Consider the following 20,942-nt stretch of genomic DNA (forward strand, 5'->3'; position numbering starts at 1 on the left):
GGGAAGGTTACAGTACTCAAAATGGTGGCGGGGGGGGGTTTGCTTCTGGGCAATTTTCTTTCCTGGGAGATGGGGGTGCATTTAATTTTTCTGGGCTCTCTCAATACAACACAGTGGCATTTCAGTTACGTATATAATCACTATAATCAATTTACCGAGACCATGAAGATATTTCTAGTGAGCCTCATTGGAAGTTAAAAGTATTTGAGTATATGATAGTAATTGTGAGAGCTGTCTTAATGAAGACTGACTATGACTAAATATAAAGGTTTTCAGATTATGCAAAAATATTGAATATACATCTGTTAATTCCAATGCATTACAGAATTTCTGTATTCTTGTCTGTAAAGGTAACAAATCCTACAGTTTTATGAAAAAGTTTTTCTTTGTTAAAGTATTTTTATGTTTCACTTCTATGTTTAAAATAATACTGGTTTGCAGTAGTAAAGATACTATTTAATCTCTCAGGGCATTTTTTATTCAATACTTTAGAGTATTTTTTTAGATCATATATTTTTCTCTAAACTATTAATATCTTATTAGTAACATTTTTCTAGGAAGCTGAGTGACAATAAAATCAATTTGTGAGAGTGGCTTTTGTGGTAGTATTTTGTTGCTAGATTAAATTTCAATATCATGATCAGGGAAATAAACAGCTCTTCCTCTCAGAGATTATATTAATTAAAATCAGTTGAGAGGGGAATTTAGGTTTTCATTTTTTTTGCTGTTTGTGACAGCCAAAAATCACAAAATATATTTTGGCTATTAAATAAAAACTGTTGTTTTCATGAAAGCAAATACTTTATAAAAATATATTTTTCATTTAGCTGAAAACTCACTTCTATGTTGAAAATCTACTTGATGAACAGTTATCTTCTTAAAGGTAATAGTAAGAAAAATTGGGGTTGAGATTAGTAAAGATACTTTCTCACAAGATGGCCACTAGTTAAACAAAACTGGTAGTAACCAAAGTTATCTATGGACAGATTACCCAAAAGAGGCCTAAATTAAAAAAGTTCATAGTCTCTGTTCATTTCCTGTTAGAGGAAAATGCACATCATGAAAAACATTGTCAAAACTGAAGCAAACAAGTACCCAATAAGCAATTCCAATGCAAAGTCCAAGGAATCACTGAGCTGAAGGTTAAACAATGCTTGCCCTTTGACCAGTTGGTGCTGGTCAGGGATACAGCTCTTAGCTGACAATATATTGCCCCTACATGTGTAGTTCTAGTCTTTTTAACATAGGTTTTCCTGGCTGTCAATCTGGCACTTCTCATGAATACCAATTCCATCTACTGAAATAAAAAGAAAACTTTGTTTTTAAACATTGTTTATATATAAATGCAGAGATATTAGGGATTTTTTAATGAAAATTTATCATGCTGCAAAAAATGTCAAGTTTCAATATTTAATGAAAAACCAGTAATAGTTTCTACTGTGTTTTTAGTATTTTCACAAAAATTAGATCCCTAGATAGTTTTTTGGTTTGATCTGGAGTACAGTACACAGAATACAGTTGCATCTGGTCTCATATGATTGTGAGGAAGGCTTTGAAGCTCATTGATCATCTGGAATGTAAATATAAATTGTCCTTTTGTGACTTCATTCTGTACAAATGTATAAAGTGACAAAAAAAATAAAGTTTAGTTTTTTAATCTATATTTCAGTTCTCTGTTTTTCCCAGTGCTATTTTTTGAATAAAAATACAGTTAACCAAGCCTTTCAGACCAAACGCTTTCTACTAAGACAATGACAAACTTAATAAACCAAGTATCTGTATTTATTACAAATGAGCGAGATACTTTTTTGGATACTTTTAGATTGCAAAACATGGAGCTACTCAGCTACAACAATGTTTTAGTTTTTGACATAATTTTGGAAAATAAGATGTTGGTTACAATTGCAGATCCTATATGTCTTGCAGTGAAAGAAATATTCTCATTACAAACAACTTTGCATAGAAGTCTATAATCTACAGCAGCTTGTTGTCCCAAACATGAACATTTGTCATATTTGAGTTTTTTATTAATCAAATGAGGCTTAAAGGAAATGCTAGAAAGCTGTTTTGGCAGTGGATTAAAGTGTTATCTGTATGTTATTAAATTATAAACACTTTAAACATTTAACATCTTTTCAGATTTTTTTTTGATGTTTTAGATTGCCACAAGCTCTGCATAATGTCTATAAACAGGTCTCCTGTTAAAATGAAAGAAAAAATCTTTTAATTTTAGCTGCAGAGGTCCGATGCATATATTTATATATGATATATTTTCAGAGTTTAATGCTTTCTATTAAAGCTGCAAATGCCTTCAGAGTAGGGGTGGGCAAAATATGGCCCATGGGCCAGATCTAGCCTGCAAAGTGATTCTGTCTGGTTCTCAGCAGGTCCCTCAGGCCCTTGGCCTTGCCTAGCCCAGTTGCAGGGTGCAGCCCGAGCCATCATGTGTACAGCCAGCCTCGCTGCCCCCAGACCTGGGACAGGGCCGCAGGGAATGGCATCCAGGAGCAGGATAAGTGGGTGAGGGTGGGAACAGGGCAGGGCTAGGATCACAGGGTGATAACACTGCAGAATTGGGGCCTCTGGAAGAGCTGCAGTCTGTTCCCTCTTATCCCTGTGACAGGTGTCAATTCCATGGGCAATGCCAGCCTCTGCCCATGGAACCAACACCCATCACAGGGTCATGTGGAACATATATTGTGGCTCTGCCCTGAAACCCAGCCCCTCACTGTCACCACCCTGCAATCCTGGTCCCAGCCAGCAACAGCTCATCAAAAGCCCTTAAGTGGCACTCTACCCTAAACATTTGCCCACCCCTGCATCAAAGAGTATATAATATTTTGAGTACATTTTACCTCAATTTCCATGCATGTCCAAAAGTAATGCACAGGTTTGCTTTCATGAAGATTACAGTTTTGCTCTCAAAGAATTATTTCTTTGTTTTCAGAAGCAAGCTTTACTTCCTTTATGTTTGTTTACTATCTAAGAGTGCTTTCTCATTTCTGGCCAATTGAAGTATTTTTTATGTATTGATCTGATTTTTCCTTTGTTCTCTTTAATTGATATTCACTTGCTAGCGGATGGTCTGTCGCTCTCTGGGAGCAAATCCAGAGGACCTGAAGGACCCAATTAAAATTAGTATTCCACGCTATGTCCTTTGTGGGCAGGGAAAGGATGAGCACTATGAGTTTGAGATAAAGGTAAGTACTTTTCAAATGTCTCTTGCTAATGGGCCTTCTATGCATGAGCTGCTTTTTTATACCATTGCTCTGGAATTGCCTCTTATTTACAAGCCAGAGGTTTCAAGTTTGCTGTGCCAAACAATCAGGTTCGAAACAGTGATGTCACAGACCATGTGGGAGCCAAACAATGCAAGTAGCAGCTGGAAGAGAGAAATAACAGGTTAAAGAACTAGTCAGTGATTCCCACAAGGAAATGTATTACTTTAGTTGGCTGACTGCTCAGGGTCTTGATAACAAACCAAATCATTCTGGATTTCAGAAATGATGGATAGTAGCAGAGAAAAAGGTAAGCCTAGTCCAAGCATGAAAGGCAAGCCTTTTTAATGCAGAATAGTCCTACAAAGCTATGTCTTGCCTTGGGCATAGTGTTAGTCTCAGTAAAGCAGGGGTGGGCACTTATTTTGGTTGGGGAGCCACTTAATGAGTTCTGGTGAGCTATCGAGGACTTCGACGGTAACCCTACCCCTTGATGGGTGCCCTGCCCCAGGGTTGCCATCTTGGAATTGGAAGTCCCGCCCTCTAACCCCTAACATTTGCCATCAAAAGTCCCTCCCCTTGTCCCTGGAAGAATTCCTTTGGGGGTTGGGGGTGTCACCTTGGAACCAGAGAAAAATCAAATTGTATACTAAAAGTCGAACATCTCGTATAATGTATTTTAATTTTATTTTTAAAAATATTTTGTCCTGATTTCTATGTGTTTGTGTAGTCTATATAGAGATGATTGCAAAATAGGTAAAAAATAGTCTTACTCTTACGTATTGTGTGTGGGGTGTGGTGGGGGAGATGAAGGTGTGTGTATGGTGGGGGAGGGTGTGTGTGGGTGTGTGTTTGGAGGTTTGTGAGGAGGTGTGGTTGTGTGAGGGGGTAGATTATGTTGGGTCAGTGTGTGTACATTTTGGAGGGATGTGGGAGGGTGGGCAGGGAATGGGTATGTTTGGGGTTTGTGGAGTGTGAGGGTGGGGAGCGTGGGGTCTCTCCACATGGCGCACAGCTCCTGACGCTAGTGGTAGCAGCAGCAGCAGGCGGCAGGCAGCAGACCCTCCAGGTCCTTATGCCCTACACAGATGCAGCCACCTGGCAACGCATGGCTCCAGCTAGTTCTGTGAGCTGCACATGGCAGCAAGGAGCTGAGCCAGGCCGGCTAGCCTCTATTGCACCAGGCTCTAGGGACTCACACACCATGGGGGGGAAGCCCCACGTGATGAAGCTGGCTGCCTTTCCTGCTTCCTGTTGCCACATGCAGCTCACGGCACACCAGTAGAAATAGTCGAGACCCCACTCCCTGCTTTCCAGCAGAGTCCCGTGACCTGCACATGGTGGCAAGGAGCCGGGAAGGCAGCTAGCTCCATTGCATGGGGCTTCCCCTCTGTGGTGTGCAAGTCCCCGGAGCTGTATGTGATCCCCTCATGATAGAGGTGGGCCACATGCAGCTTCTGGAAGTAGCTGGAGCTGTGCATCGCCGAGCAGCTTCACCTGCATGGGCTATGGGCACCCTGAGGGTCCACTTCCTGCTGCCACTGACGGCGGGGGGGGAACTTTGGGGGGAGAGCACCCTCCCTCACACCCCACAACCCTTCCCCCCCACACACACACACACACCCTGCTCACCTGAGCTCCACTCTCCTATCACCCCACTGGGCAGAGGCTCTGGGCTCTGTGCTCCCGCCAGCCCCATGCTCCATATTTCCTCCCAGCTGCAGCTTCCCTACCTGGTGCCTGAAGTAAGAGCTGCAGCAGGGACATGGGGAGCCGCTGGAGGCCCGGGAAGCCAAGCAGGTCCCCTGGTGGCTGCAGCAGCCGCAACAGTAGTCTCACTGGGAAGCTGTGCATGCTGGCTGGGGCCCTCCCACGGAAAGGGAGCGAAGCATGCAAGCTGGACAGAGTACAATTAATTCGTGGGTGCCTGTGAGCCAGATGAAACTGCCTGGTAAGCCAGATCCAGCCTGTGGGCTGTGTTTTGCCCACCCCTGCAGTAAAGGGAAACTCCTACTTATGATTGGAACTGCCATTGGTACATCTTTGTCCAGACTGAGAGAGCACTGTAAATCTATTTTGTAACTTCCATGATCTTTCTGTGAGAGACCTCACCTGTCTTTTTCAACATTACTCAACAGTGATCTCAAATTTTGCTTGGAAACATACCTGTCTGCACACTGACATCAGACTCTTGATCGTGGCTACTCCAGTGTAAATGTGGAAAAACTCTATTAAAGTTAACTCAGAGAAGATGAGTTGTATAAAAATCACTTTAATATTTGATTATGAAATTACTAATGAAGCAGTTATTCTGTCAGTAAATTATTAGTATAATTGCTGATAAAGATAGAAGTAAAGCATTTTGCAAATACCCATAGCTTCCTGCTCAGGTTCTATTTGCGTTCCTGCTTTCCCATGACCTTCCTTCTCATTATGGCCTCCCATATCCCAGTTTATTCCTGAGATAGTTTCATATTTGTCCTATGTTCTATGCCTTCCTTCCCTAACCCACATCTGCTCCAATCTCCCTTCAAAGCAAAACCTGAGAAGCTGAGTGGAAAAATACTCAGTGCAGTAAAAGTATAGTATGTCCATAACTGTATCACTGATCCTTCTTTGCAAGCCAGAGGCAGCTTTCAGAGATAGAAGAGAGCACTGGCAGCCTTTTGTTGCAGTATGCCAGGTCTGCTAGCCAGGTGTTTTTATAGTTAATGCAAGGTCACTTCTGAGCTTTGTTGCCATTCTGCCTGCATTGCAAACATCACTCTAATAAGTTGCTGGACACCAGCTGTGTGCTTAAAATTATTTGCTCAGAACAGGAGGGCCAGACCATTTGTAGCCACACTTAGTTATAGGGGAAAATTTAAAAAGCACACATAGGACATAAGGCCCATGTTTTTATTTTCTCAGTTCTTGTTGATGTATGTTACAACTCTGTGCTTTGATGGGACTCTGTGTGGAATAATGGATTTCTTTGCAAAATCAGAGCCTTAATGTGCAGTAACTAATGTCTAGAATTTGAATATAATTTATACACCATTGTATTAACCACAGATTAACAGCCCTTGTCATTCAAGTGACTGCTAATCTATGGAATAATAAAAACAAAATAGACAATACCATCATCCATTTAACAAACTCATTTTATTCACATTAACATATTCTTGAAATACACTTGTTCATCTTTGGCTCTTGAAGAATGTATGGACTTTGCATCAAATCCATACATTAATTTGTACTGAGGCTGTTCCAGGGGAGGGTATATAAAGAAATATAGCCCCTCCACACATTCTTAATTCCTAGTCTGTAGCAGTAAGTTGGAGCTTGTCAAATCCTGTCTTGTTTTGTTCAGTAAGGAGCATGATTTAGGATCTTACTTTTCTGGTGGTATAAAGTGAAATTGCTTCTGACAAGTGAGTAATAGAAATTACTTGGAGAGACTCTTCTTTCTATTCCATTTTATAATACTAAATTATCCACCTTCTCCATACTTTTTTCAGGGATTCTTCCTCCAAGAATTCACTAAAGAACAAGTTGCTGTCCATCTGACAGCAAAGAGCAAATGAAGAAGTGACTAGTAGTAGTATGGAATGGAAGACACCCCTTCTCACATTCTTACCCCTTAGTTATCAGCATTAGTTACAGCAGTAAGACTGATTTCTAATACAACTTCTAGTTGACAAGTCAAGGGTTTATGGTTCTTCAGGAACTAGCAGATGCCTGATAATCCTTTTCTTGTCCAAAGCAGCTGATTGTCTCTTCTGTTCACAATCCGATATTCCCTTAGAGGCCTCTGTAGCCAGGACTGATTTTCCTGTAGTTGAATTGTGATCCTAAGACACATCCCAAAGTTTGCAGTATAGGTTTGATCGTGGTTTCTCAAGGGACCCACACCCTTAGTATGGTTTCTCTAAGAACTCAGGCATAGGTTCTAGAGTGGGTGAGCCCCTCGTTCCTTGGATTCTGACACCAGGATTTCTGGTGTATCGTCCATCCCCCACCCGCTATATGTTGCCCTTTCACCAAGCTACTTTCTGGCTCAGCTTCTGGGGAGGAACTATACCTCTTCAAGGCAAAGGAGTGAAGAGTCATGTGCAGCTCTTCTTAAGCAAGATTGCATTTATCAATTAACTAGAATAACCTTGTGTCAGAATGCCTAGACCGAATATCAGACACCGTTCCAATCAGCCAGGCTGTCTTCTCAGAAGACTTTCTTTCTCCTGCTGTTTTCCCCCCACCTCTTGTGCCTCTAAGATTCTGTTTTTCAAATCCATCTATCTGTCATACAGGAGCATGTGTGATGTTTGATGTTTCTCTTGGGTGTCAGAGACATCTGAGGGAGGTATCTGAGAGTCTCTAAGTACTGAGGTCTTAATTTAGTAGTGCTCAAGTGTTTCTTCATATAAAAATAAGTCCATTGTATTCTTGATGGTCCTTTCTCTAGTAGCTGAAGTGGGAAAGACCCACTTCACTCCCAGGTCTAATTCAGGAAACATTAATCCATTCTTTTCCATTGTATAAGAGTGTACAAGAAAGTCATGGAAGTGGAGGCATTCAGTATTATCATGGAAGTTGTAAAAAATACAGTGCATTCAACCCAGAAATATTATAAGCATATTGTATTCTTTCATATATATCTGTAGTCGTCTTGCTACAAAAAAAGCTAAAGGACTGTATTCTCCTTACCATTTCTGCCTCCAAGCCTTCCTCTGTTCATCAGTCTAGCTGCAGAATTGCCAGTCTTTACTCCTTCCCCATCCTCCACGTTCCTTACCATCTTGCAGTATCCTCCTGCTACTGTATGTCTTACAAACAGTAGCCTCATTTTCTGCTTGTTCTCTTTGCCAGCCTCCTTCCTCTCAGGTTGCCTCTTGCTCCTGCCAGAGCAGAATCCCCAGAGAGGTTTTGAATAGACCTTTTTTAAAGGGGTTCTCATACTATTTGGCAGAATAGGGACTAGGTTTTCTCATCCCTTTCCTGATGATCCTATGGGCCTCAGGTTTCCAATTAAGGAAGTGTCCAGCAGGATTTGAGACCTACTATCTACAGTGCTGTCGTAGAGTACCATACTCTGCTGAGTACTAGCATACACCCATGGGATTCTGTGGATTGTGTTATGCAGGAGATCAGAGTAGGTGATATAGTGGTACTTTTGGACTTGAAATCTATGTTTGTATTACAGGGCAAAGGAGATGTTACCTGTTTTACCAGATACTGAAATAACTTCTTTTTTTCAAGTTTCTTTTTTTCTTTCAAATTTAGATCCAGGTTATCTCTTTCTTCAATGGAAGATGGTTTAGGTTTTGTTTCTGATTTTTTGCTAGCCCTGCTTCCACTGTGCTGGTTCCTGAACATGTTTTTAAGTTTTTCGTGCTCTGAATATAGATGGCAAGGACTTTTCTGCATCTAGGTGCAGAAAAGATAGAGCTAAATGGGCAAAGAACACCCAGCATCTTCAAGTAAAGGTAACAATAAAGATACCTTCATATGCCAATCAGTTTGTGTGTGTGACTAAAGCCCTAGATACAGACATATTCTGAAGAAACAGAATGAAAATAAAGAAAAAAATATGTCTTTTGATGGCACAGAATAGGATAAATTATGCCAAAGGAGGGCAAGCATTTCTGAGGTTCTTATTCATATTTTGGTCTGAACATTCTTCTGCAAGTCTTTCAGACTTCTTTATTGGCAAAGAAAATCACTATTCAAGCTCAGCACCTTGCTTATCCAGAGGCCAAACATGGCATTTTGGAGTGGGTCTCAAAAAAATTTTCAATGGTCTCTCAACTGTGATACCTAACTGGTGTCCGTGAGAACCCATTGTGAGCGCAGCCTATTTTGAGAAGCCACAGTTTTAGCATTAGGAAAGCATTAGATCTACAGTAGTCTCTCTTACCTCAGGAACAACTGTCTGTGTTAGTTTCTGGCAGTTATTAATGTTAATCATTCTCCCTCTCCCTCTTATGCTCACACTCATACTTACTTTAACAATGGACAGTTTTCCAAGTAAACTCCTGTCTGCCAAGTAGTTTTGTATGCTTTTGTTTTAAGAATCTAAAATTACCAGTCATGTTAATACAAATAATAAAAAGAAGTCAAAAGTAGTAAGTGGCTTGACCAAGTGTTTAGGCAGCAAGTTTTTGCCAGAACAGGGATTAGACTACAAGAATTCCTTGCTTTTTGTCCCAAACTTAATCCATGCTCATGCTGATCATATCATATTGTGGACAGTATTAAAAAAAAGATGTTATGATGAAAATTGTGCACCATTATGGCCAGGATGGGTCCCCCTGACAGCGGCAGCAGGGAAGCTGTAAGGGTAGCACCCCACACTTGGTGCCTGGTACACAGGGCTGTGCTGTGCTGCTTCCGTCACCAGGTAGGTGAAGAGCGAGCAGGGCATGCCCAGCTTGGTGGCCCAGGGGATGGCAGGTCAGGGCTGAGGCCATCCAACAAGTGCCACAAGTGCTATCTTCTCCTTGCCACCTGGGGAGCCCTTGCACCCATCCGCCGTGGAGCCCCTCAGGGAGCCTGGTACCTAGCCTGGCTTGGCCTCCAGCATCATGCTACCCAGCTTCTTGGTGTCCTTGCCCAGCTCCAGATACTGCTGGGTCGAGCCTGCACCATGCGCACCTCTGTGGAGGCTGGGGCCTGGGCCAGGACCAGCCTGGGTGCCAATCTTCAGTAAGCAGAAGGAGCTGTTGGACAGGAGCTGCTCCCCCAGCTGCATGCTTGACTCAGCTCTGCCCCGAACTGATGCAGACACATGCTCCAGCCCCTTCCCTCCCCTTCCCAGCCTGGGTCCCTCTGTTCAGCATAGCTTATATTCAGGATGGAGCCACTGCTGTCCCAAGCCCTCTGTGCTCTGCTCTGTGTGTCCTCACCTTGGGCTGGTTTCACTCCCCTCCCTCTCCCCAGTCTGGCCTTTGATCCTGGGCTGCCCACAGCAAAACCTCCACTGGAATGACTGGGAAGGTGCAGTGGGATTGCTCCCTGGCTGGGAGGGGGATCTGGGCATCCTGGACTGTTTGGAGCTGCAAGCAGGTGGAGAAAAAATAGGCAGACCACTGCTGGGGTCCCATGCCTTTGGGAGAGGAAGGGCAGGGGGTGTTAATCACTCTCCCTCCCTCCTCACATACCCTTTGCCTGAGATGCTGCCTGGGCTTCTGGCTGACCATGTGCCCCACCTCTTGGGAAGAAGCCTAGCAGGGGCTGCTTCCCACTTTCCTCTCCAGGTGCACCCAGACTGGGGTCCCTGCAGGCCAGGCTGGAGATTTAAACCCCTCCCCAAATATACTCAGCCTGCTGGGGCCAGGCCATGCCCCTCTGCACCCAGCCCAGCCTCCAACCACAGCAGGAGGGAAGGGAGGGCTTCCTATAGGACCCCCTGGCATCTAGCCGGAGCCACTGTAGGCATGTGGCTGCATTTCTGGAATCAAAAGTGAATGTGTATTCAATTGCTTGTCAGTTCAAATATGTAGATATTTTTCCCCAACGGCTTTAAAAATGCCGTGCTTGTTTTGATAGTCAAACTAAGCAGTATCACTAGTTGTAAAGATTTTGCAACCACAACTAAGTTGATAATTCTTTGAGTGATTTAGCATCCCTGACTAGCTGGCACAGTTCTTGAATGCCAGCAGGTGTAACATTTGTGAAACCTTATTTATCACTAAATTTTGCAACAACAAAAAACAGTCTGCAAGAGAGCACATTGGGTAATTTGACAACTGCTGTTTGCATGGTGTCATCTGACAGTACTTCCCCCATGGTTTAACAAGTATAAAGCAGGGTAGATACGCACCTTTTATAGACCAACTAAATGAGATATGTATAAAGAGAGCACAAGTTTTTATGGGCTGAAGGTCACTTCATCAGATGCTGTGAAAGGCTACGGAGAAAGCAGGGTATGAGAAGGAGAGAGAAAATAGAATACAAAAGGCAAAAGGAGGGGGGGTTGTTGGGGGAGCAGGCTTTGCTAAAAGAAAGCAAAAATCATTAAACTCAGAAAGCTAATCCAGGTCATGAGATAAAAACTTGTGGTCCATGTTTAAACCACACTTAACACAGTTCAGTTTGTGGATGATTTTCTATTCCACAATTTCCTCTTCACCACTCACACTGGTTTTTCAAATTTTTCTGCCTGAAAACAGCAAACCTGAGGTAAGCAATGGAGTATCCAGGGAGGTCAAAGTGTTGTGCCACAGGCTTTTGTGTCTTTCTGCAGCTGATGATAGATATGGGTTCATTCATTCTTACATGTAGCGATCACTCTGTCTGATGACCATTGTAAGATGTCAAAGACATGCATGACCTTGGTAGAACTGGAGGTGAATGAACCCTGAATGTTGTACTCCTTGTTATTAGGTACAGTGGTTATGCGCACTGTATTGAAGTGAGGGCACAGCAGGCATTTGGGTTCATTGCAAAGCCTGCAGCTCGGCGAGGATGGGAGTTTGTTAGTCTGTTGCTTGAGAGAGACTATTTGAGATATTCAGATATATATGTATTTGAAGCAATAAGTATAACCAAGAGATTTACTTCCCTTTCTGCTTATTTTGTGTGTGTATACAAATAAGTGAAATGCAAAATAAAATAACTGTGTTCTATCCTAAAATAAGCAGAAAGGAAAGTAAATCTCTTGGTTATACTTGTTACCTCAAATACATATATATAGTGTTTCAGGTGTGGAAAAAAATATATAACCCCGAACAAACTCAAATATTAACTAGAGTTTTCTTGTGAGTGCCTCAGGCAGATATCAGTTGAACTTGTTGATTATATCATCTTATCAGTCACTGAGCAGACAAAAATTTCAGTGGTCCAGATTGTCATATCTTCATTGCAGACATATAATCTTTAAGATAGGAAACTTCCCTTTTTAATTTAGCAAAGAAAGAAAACACAATTATGGTTTATTCTATAACATGAATATTTTTATTATGTTTGATCTGATATACTGTAACAGCTTTTGTTTTGCATATCAAATCCATATTTAGCATTGAATTAATGTCACAATGTTAATACAAATGTGTTAAAATGTTGTAGAAAATACATTATGTGCAATAGTCTATATTCAGATATTAACACTCATAATATAAAATAGTTTTAAAATAAACTGCTGAGGAACAAGCTGTAATATTTAAAAAGCACCAGAGGGAGGTGGTAACTATTCTATGCTAACATTCTATGCTAATTTTGAAAATTTTAATTCTAACCTCTGCATATGGATTCAGTCTATAGGTGTCAAAAATAATTCTTAATTTCTTACAGTAGTTCAAAAAGGGTAGTCCCAAATTTAATTTCCCTCTCTTGCTTAAGAGAAAGTATGCAGGTTTGAGGGATTTATAGCCATGGAATTTTGGGCAATTTATATTCATTTAAATAAATGAAACGGCTCCCATTGACTACATGGTTGGATCAGGTCTTCCTTTTTAGAAGCTGTTTAAACTCTGCTTTTTTTCCATTACAATCCTTTTTCTGTTTATGAACTTTTGGGAATGTAAGGATTTTGCCAAGCATTGAAACTGACCCATATAAAGTATCATCGTTCAGGAAATGGAGAATGTAGTATAGCCTGGGTGACAAAACAGCCATTAGGCAAAAAAGGATTTTAAAGTAAAAATGGTCCAAAATTATGGACTTTGGCTGGCTGTGGAGTTTATTCTTGAGAATCACCGGGGGGAAAAAATGGCTATACTCCTGAGACCACTGTCCTCACCCACTAAAGTACTTTTGGAGAAAATTTCTTTGCATTGTCATGTATAGCTTTTTATTTTTTTCATCCTATTCAACTCAACCCTATCTAGTGCCAAATGAGGTAGTTATTACAATCATTGAGCTTTGATTAAATCTCAGAGGCCAGAGGTGATAAATAAGATTTATATGAACTCTGCATTGCCCTGGGACCTATACACCTGTCAGATGCAGAGCAGAATTCTTTGGTAGATTGACACCCATGCTGTTCCATTAGTCGTGTTTGTAGAGAGCTGTGAATGCTTTGGGCTAGAATTCATCCCCAAAACTACAGTTTTTTAAATTGACATATTGAAAAGCAAAAAGTCATTTCTGAACAATTATATAAAATATAATCAATACAGCAAATAAACCTTTAAAAAGGACAGTATAGTAATACATTTGCGTCTTAAAAGCTGGAAACCCAGGTTCTTAACTTGATTAAAACAAGAGGTGAATGCTTTAAGGAAATCAGTGTATTTATATTTACTTACTTTTTTCCTAGTCCCTAATATTGTACAACACATGTTCATTTTGCTTTCCTATTCCTTCACTCTTTTTTTTTTCCTTTTCCTTACCCTGTCTAGTTCATAACTTCTTTCTAGTCTCAATTCATTTACCTGGAAACTAAAAGTCAGGGGTTGATCTAGAGGCAGTACAATGACACAGTCAAACCTCATCTTTTGGACTACACTGGGGGCAGGAGACAGGGACTTTAAGTTCCCAAAGCAGGTGAGAATCTCCTCCCCAGATCCCTGTACTACTATTTTTGGTACAGCCTGCTTTCTCCTCTGCGCTCAGCAGCACATCCCCTCCTATCCCATTCCCCGCTCCTTTATCTACTGCTGCCCTTGTCCCCGGCTGACCTGGTGGGGCAAGGGACCCCATAGCTGCTTCTGCCACGCTCCTTCTGGACTGCACAGGGAGCCAGACTCAACTGGGAACAACAGAAGCAGCGGCAGTGGGCAGGTTCTTCCTTCCTGTCCAATCCCCTGGGTGTTCCCTGCCAGCCCAGGATAAAAGGAGGAAGAAAGATCTTGGTTGAACCCAGCTTCTCACATAGCTGCTCCTTACCGCCCCAGCTGGAGTGGGCAGGAGAAGCCAGGGCAGTAGTCATGTCTCCCTGCATCCTGAGGCATAATTACAAATGGGGAGGGGGGTGTAGAGGAGGATAGCTGTTACTGAGCATGGAGGAGAAGGGAGGCAGTAAGCCAGCTAGGGAGATATTCTTATTTGCTTCAGGGATTTGAAAAATGTCCCCAGCTACTGCTCCTGAGGTGTAGTCTGCCCACCCTGGGGGTGGAAGAGAGGCTGGGAGTGGGGTTGCAACCACCCCTGTAACACCAGTTGTCACTCCTGTTACAAAATCCTGGACCTACCTTTGCTAAAAACCAAACTCAGATCTTCTTCAATTAAATTGCATTGAAATTTCTACTTCTGATTTCTGTGCTTATATGAAGTCAAAAGTTGCAGTGATGTAGCTTTCAAATCACTTCAATAGACTGAATATCAGTCTTGTATATCTAGATGTAGATATGTAAAGAATTTTGGAATATCCATCAATGACTGAGGGCCACAAAATCCACTTTATTTGATGGTGTATACCTGAAATCTCTGTTTGAATTGGACAGTTATTTTGCATGAATAGAAAGTTTTTCACTACTTAACAAAATAGTTATTCACTTACTGCAGTAGTTCCATTGTTTTTAATGAAAGTATTCCTAGAAGTAGGGTGCTTATCATTGGGCGTGTCTACATGTACAGTTAATGTGAAGCAATAAACTCCAGGGTGTGTTGCGTACTGGCACACCATTTACAAATGCACCTGGGACCACAGGAAGTTGAGCCAAGTTGGAGCAGCCCTGGCTGGCAGGGGGCCCTAGGGGTCAGTCTGCCAGCTCGGGGCTGCTGCCCTGGCAACTTAACATGCTGTGGGAGGGACTGGCTGGAGCACGAGAGTGCTCCAGTGCAAAGCTAGCCTGCAGCCAGTGACACTGAAGCACTTTCATGCCCAGCCAGCCCCATCAGCATCTATTTGTGTGTTGCTGCACAGTAAATAATGCCACTGCATGATAGTACTTGTATTTACTTAATTGGGTTACTCCAACCTAATAGAGGCACACATAGATGCTGAGACTTTTTCTGTGGAGCAATGAGTCTACTCCACAGTAAACACCCATGTAGATGTGCTCAGGGATGGCTCTGGTATTTTGAAGAAATGTGTTGTATTGAATGCTGGATAGCTATGTGATTTAGTGTAAGAATATGTGGGAAATAAACTTGTTCACTACATTGCTGCATGTAATATGTTTTTGACACAGAACTTGTGCTATATGCTGCTTTGTAGTATATTTCATTCATTATTTTGAATAATCTGACATCTAAATAATGTTATAACTGCATGTGGAATTGACTGTGTGCGCAGATTTTTCAAACCACACTGGAATATAGAATAAATGTGTTCGATCCTTGATACTGACTAAACACAGCTAAAGACTTGTTGACTGTGAAACTAAGTAATTACCTCGTTTAGTGATCTTTTGCTTTTTATTTGATCTATTCTGCTACTTTAATAAAAGAAAAAGTAAGTAAACCCTACCAAAATGGTGTTGCATTTAAAGAAATTAATGCTACTTGTTTTATCTAATTATATAGTAACCTTTTTGCTGCATTCTTTTTAGTGGTACAAATCATGTGAGTGCATGTCGTTTTGTTTTTTCCGGCTACTGTAGATAACAGTCTTGGATGAAACATGGACAGTATTCAGGCGGTACAGTCGTTTCCGAGAAATGCATAAAACGTTGAAATTAAAGTACCCAGAGGTAAGTTATTGGGAAACCATTTTGAGGGGTAAGGTGGTAGAAAGCCTGAAAAGAACAAGGTTTTCCAAAGATACACGATGTGTAAAATTCTGACTCTCAGGTCTGCACTTCTAGTATAAAACTGGTAGCCTCCTGCAGTGGTTTGAAGTTCCAAAGGCACTGGGTCCAGGATGAATCATTACATACCATTGCTACAGTGGAACAGCAACAAACCATGCAGCCTCTAACCATTAATTCCTTTCTTAACTGCTGACTGGAGATGTTCCCTAGGGGCTACGCTTTTCTACTTTGCCATTCACTGCAATGTTCCTGCAGTCTTGTCGTGTCACTTTGACAACTTCTCATTTTTAAAAAAAATCCATTGCTCCACAAATATCCTTTTATAATAGTGCCTTCCAGGATGGTGTAAAATAGAAAATTGATCTTTCTAGTCACCTCAGAGACTTTGAACACTGAGGGGTTTATTGAAGAGCGGTGCCTCACGAAACTATAGTTTGCTGAAGTGATAGTTTGTAAAATTCTAGTCTTAAGTTTTAACAGCTCACTTTTTTTCCTCTCTTATCCCTTTCTTTTCTGGATATAAAGAAAGAAACAAAAAGTGTGCCAATAGCTTCCAGTGCCCTTGTGTGATGATAATCACAAGCAAATGTACCCTGCTTATTTCAGAATAGGCCACCTATTAGAAATTGCTGCAGGCTGACTAGTTATGGGATGAGTTTCTGAGGCCTGTCTTGGTCTCCACTGATATATTCTGTAAATCAATAATTAAGTCAGTGGGGGAAAGCTTCAAAGTTTAAAGTAACAAATATTTATTTTGCTTTTTCATCTTGTGGAAAATGCAGTGATTTTAAAATGATGTTCTATATTAAATTTCCTACAGAACAAAACTTTGAAAAAAATGTGTTTGATTTTTAAAGAAGTATTTAATTCTGGTTTTGACTTACTGCGTTAGAATGTTTTAAAACAGATATAATAATGGCTTCATGGTAGAAAATCAACATGTTTCGGTTCTGACGTTCACAGAGAAATATTCAAAAATTACAATTTGCAGGAGGAGTTTTTATCAGAATTGACACTTGAGCAAGAATATTTTGGCTTTTGAAAAATCATGTTCTGATGAAGAGGAGATGTGTCCAGCTCTAGTCTTAAGGTTTAGTATCTGATTTATGAACAAAGTATAATCAGTGCATAATCTCTAGCCAAGCAATTCTGATCTGAGTTATTTCAAAGTTTATACACAACGCCCTTGAAGAATTCAGTTTCATATCATTGAAATGATAAAAGCTGTATGAAAATTACTGCTGTATCCTATTTGTTAGGAAAACAAAATATTATCAGATAGGTCTTGAGATTAAGGAGTGGACAGACATAACAAGGTTGTTCCTGATCTGGGAACTTGTTCACAATTGCCCCTGGACAGAAGTGCCCACACGTGTCCTGCGAAGGGTTCCAAGTAGAATCCTTACCTTTTAAGGACTGCACTGCTGCTGAAATGCCACTGGAAAGGAGTGGAGGAGTGCAAGGGGGCTGTGGTTCTCTGCTTGTTTTTCCCAGGGGGCTGAATGCTCCGAGGGGGGCCCCCAAGATTTCCACTGCTTTTCAGCCCCTGCCTTAAAAACTGCACTGCCAGTTTCACTTCCCTCTTAGACACAGTGTACTCTGGGGTGCCAGGCTCATTTGGAGTGAGGGGGAGGCAAGCCCTGCAGGTCTTTGCAACCCCTCCATTCCTCTCCCTTGCCCCAAACAAGCCTGGGTCTGTGAAGCGCAGGGTCTCTAGCAGGAAAGTAAAGTTGACAGTGCAGCTTTTAAAGCAGGTGTTGAAAAACTGCAGAAATCTTAGCAGGCCCCCAGAGCACAAAACCCCCTGGGAGCCACACATCCCCCAGCACCTGGCAGGGGCAGATCCTGAGGGTATGCTGTGGTACTGTTACGTATACACCATTGGAACAGCAGTTCCCAAAACAGGTAATAATATCTCCCCTTTCTTCCACCTCCATCCGTAATAGCATGTCCCATCCCCTCTAATTCCCCACCCTACCACCTGCTGCTGCCGCCTCTGTCCCCGGCTGATGGGGAGGAGGGAACTCCAGAGCTGCCTCTGCCATGCTCAAGCCAGGGGAGCAGGGGATAGTGGCAGTGGTGGGCAGGTTCCCCTTCCTTATGATGGCAGGGAACAGTCAGGGAAATCAGGCAGAGAGGAGGAACCTGCCTGCTGCTGCTGCTGCCTCTGTTCCCCTCTGGAGCAGAAGGCACTCTGGATATGAGCAGCAGGAGAAACAGCCCTGCTACTCTCACTGGTGGCTCTTTGAATATTGCTTTTGTGGGACCAAGGGTTGGTCCTACAGCTGCAGTCATGTCTGTCAAGCACAGCTCTCTGCTGCCCATGAGAGTGGTAAGAATGAGGAGAGCTTGCTCCATCTGCCTCTCTGTCACTGCTGCCTCTGACTGATGTTGGTGATGGCAGCATGGGTGTAGGGGGAGTAAAGGAGCTGGACATAGGCCCTTGAGGTGAATTTGTTGTGATCCAGGTAGGGGACTGCACTTGTGCTGAGGCACTTTTTAGTGGCCAAGGCCTGAGTGCCACTATGACTTCACTACTGGATTGACAAGTGATGCCCCTTGCTGGAGGCAGTCTTTAAAATATTACGCTGTGTGTGTTCCCGCCAGTAGTAAACGGGGAACATAGACTCAACAGTGACGTATTAAAGTTATTGCATATCTTCAGAGAACAGCAATTACAGGTAAGTAATTATCTCTTATCATCTGTAGAACATACGTCTAAAATAGAAGGCTGATTTCCTCTTCTCTATCTCCTACCCCTCACTACTTTCAAAATCAGTACACTCTTTATTTTAAGCTGTGGCTTGTTGCTAGGTCTTTCTTCTTTCCATTTTTTATAGAGATGTGCTACTAAAAATGTTGGGGCCTGTTTAAAATCTGTTTGTTCAAGCACGCACCCAACTTAATTGCCAAAGGAGTCACATTATACAGACTGACAAATGTTTTCCCTAGCTCTTCGTTCACTGTTTAATTATTTTCATATGCTTGCAGTATTCCTGCTACTTCTGTATCTTGTGAAATTTGATATTTTCCCAAAGTACGTACTTTATTGTAGAGACATGTTTAAGAGGTTTTGGTTTAAAATTATATTTTAAATGATATATAACTGCACTTATGTCCGAAAAATGATACCATGCCTTTCAACAGCATCTTGGTTTAGCACTTAGTTACCAATATAATAAAAACAGGTGGTTGCTTCCATTTGAAGAAAGCCCTAGATAAAACCTAAAAGTTGATGTTCCTGGAGTCAGCGACCATGTCTACTTGTATATTTTATATGGTACTCGTCACAACTGAGATCCAGTTCTGCTTAGAATTTTTGGCACTACAAATAAGTGATCTGTTTGTGGGGAAAAGAGACATTTGCTAGCATCCACACTTGACTTCTAGTCATAAACTGCAGTGCTTATCTTTTCCAATTATGCTTAACAAGAGGATTTAAAAAGCTACTCGCTAGGGCTGCACGAAGCTTTGGTCCCTGATTCGATTTGATGGAGATTTGGCCCAATTTGGTGGCCCAATCTCCGAATCGAATCAGAGGACCCTTTTATCTCTCTGAATCAAGTTGGAGCCCTCCAAATTGATTCAGAGATATTTGGAAACATTTGGCGATTCAGACATAGACACAGCTTTAAATGTTTTTCCTATATACCTCTAGGCAGCAGGCGGCCCATGAATGCTGCGATGCTGGGGCACATGGAGTGTCTCACAGGAGTGCAGGGGGCTCCCCAGCAGGGTCAGCAGCAGACCCAGAAGTGGACCAGAACCACTTCCGGTCCGCTTCTGGGTCTGTGGGAGAGTGCGGGTGGGGTGGCCCACACCCCTGGCTTGGTAACTGGTGCCTCCTGGGTCTGGGGGGGCACCTGGGGTCCCCCCATAGCCAACTGCCAAGGCGGGGGGGCCCCCATTGCAGTGCCCAGCAAACCCAGAAGTGGACTGGAATTATTTCCAGTCCACTTCTGGGTTCACCACCAAGCACATGGAGGGCCCCGCACACACTCCTGTGAGATGCTTCATACACCCCAGCATCGCAGCATTCATGAGCCATGCCTGGTACCTCAAGGTATGTAGAAAAAACATGTAAAGCTGTGTCTATGTCCAAATCGCTGATTCTTCAAATCAGCATCAAATCTTCAGATTCAGCCGAATTGAATTGCGGACAGTGATCCGAATCAACAAATTGAATCACCGTCCCTGATTTGGGCCAATTTCACACACCCCTACTACTCACCACACCATAATGAATATGATACAGCCGTGGTAGATACAGTTTTTTTTTTCCCTGGAATAGTACTGCTACCATTAAATAAGTGAATTCTCTATATTTTACAATATATTATTTCTATCTAAAATGTCTTTTGCATTAAATTATTTTCAGTGTGAAAGTACTTTACAGTGTGAAAAGGAGCAGTGTGTGTTTAATTGAAAATAGCCCTCAAAGTCCTGTTTATCCCTTAGTCACGTCATTTATAATTGAAGTATTATACTAAAAATGCATTCAATTTAAAATCTGGCAAAGTTGCATCCATGAATTACTGTGTATTATACCAGAAAACTGGTCCTGAAACCATCGCATTCCAAATTAGGGTTTTTTATATTTCACATGGCTTGGCTTCCAAATCTAAATTAATGTTTATAGTGAAGAGAGATAATATTGTGTGTATGTTTAATGTATATAATATCCTGCTTTTAGAAGTGAACTTTACAGCTCATTAGTTGCTCAGCTCTGAGTTATTACATCAGTATTTTAATAATTTGCTGATTTTGCATTTTGTTTTACTGCCACTGAATTCCCAAAAGGAACGTATTGAAAACCTGATTTATTGGAAAGGTAAAACTCTAACATTTCAGAAAGAGGAACTGATTAACATCCTAGTCTCAAAATATGCCATATATTATTTTACTTAGCAGCACATTTAAAATTCGATAAATAAGTAGATGTTGATAACTAACCAAATGTATGTAATTGAAATGTGCTGCATGCAAATTTTAAAGGACTAAAATGGCACCAGTGTAATATTAAATGCTGCAAGCTATAAATACTGTATTTGGGTATTAACAATGCATATTGTATTAGGTCTGCACAATACTCATATAGACAATTTCCATT

The 20,942-nt window shown here is 41.7% G+C and overlaps 1 protein-coding gene across 6 annotated transcripts in view; it reads left to right on the forward strand.

The window, feature by feature from the left end:
- Positions 1–20,942, forward strand: part of KIF16B (kinesin family member 16B) — a 261,851-nt gene that overhangs the window by 176,939 nt on the left and 63,970 nt on the right. For all 6 annotated transcript variants that reach the window (XM_090051109.1, XM_090051128.1, XM_090051118.1 and 3 more), the window contains 2 exons: positions 3,078–3,200; positions 15,683–15,772. In XM_090051109.1, coding sequence (XP_089907235.1) covers positions 3,078–3,200; positions 15,683–15,772 — 213 coding nt within the window. The remainder of the gene's footprint in view (positions 1–3,077; positions 3,201–15,682; positions 15,773–20,942) is intronic.

This window comes from Crocodylus siamensis, chromosome 1 (assembly GCF_052110815.1).
Source record: "Crocodylus siamensis isolate JL-2025a chromosome 1, ASM5211081v1, whole genome shotgun sequence".
Lineage (NCBI taxonomy): Eukaryota > Metazoa > Chordata > Crocodylia > Crocodylidae > Crocodylus > Crocodylus siamensis.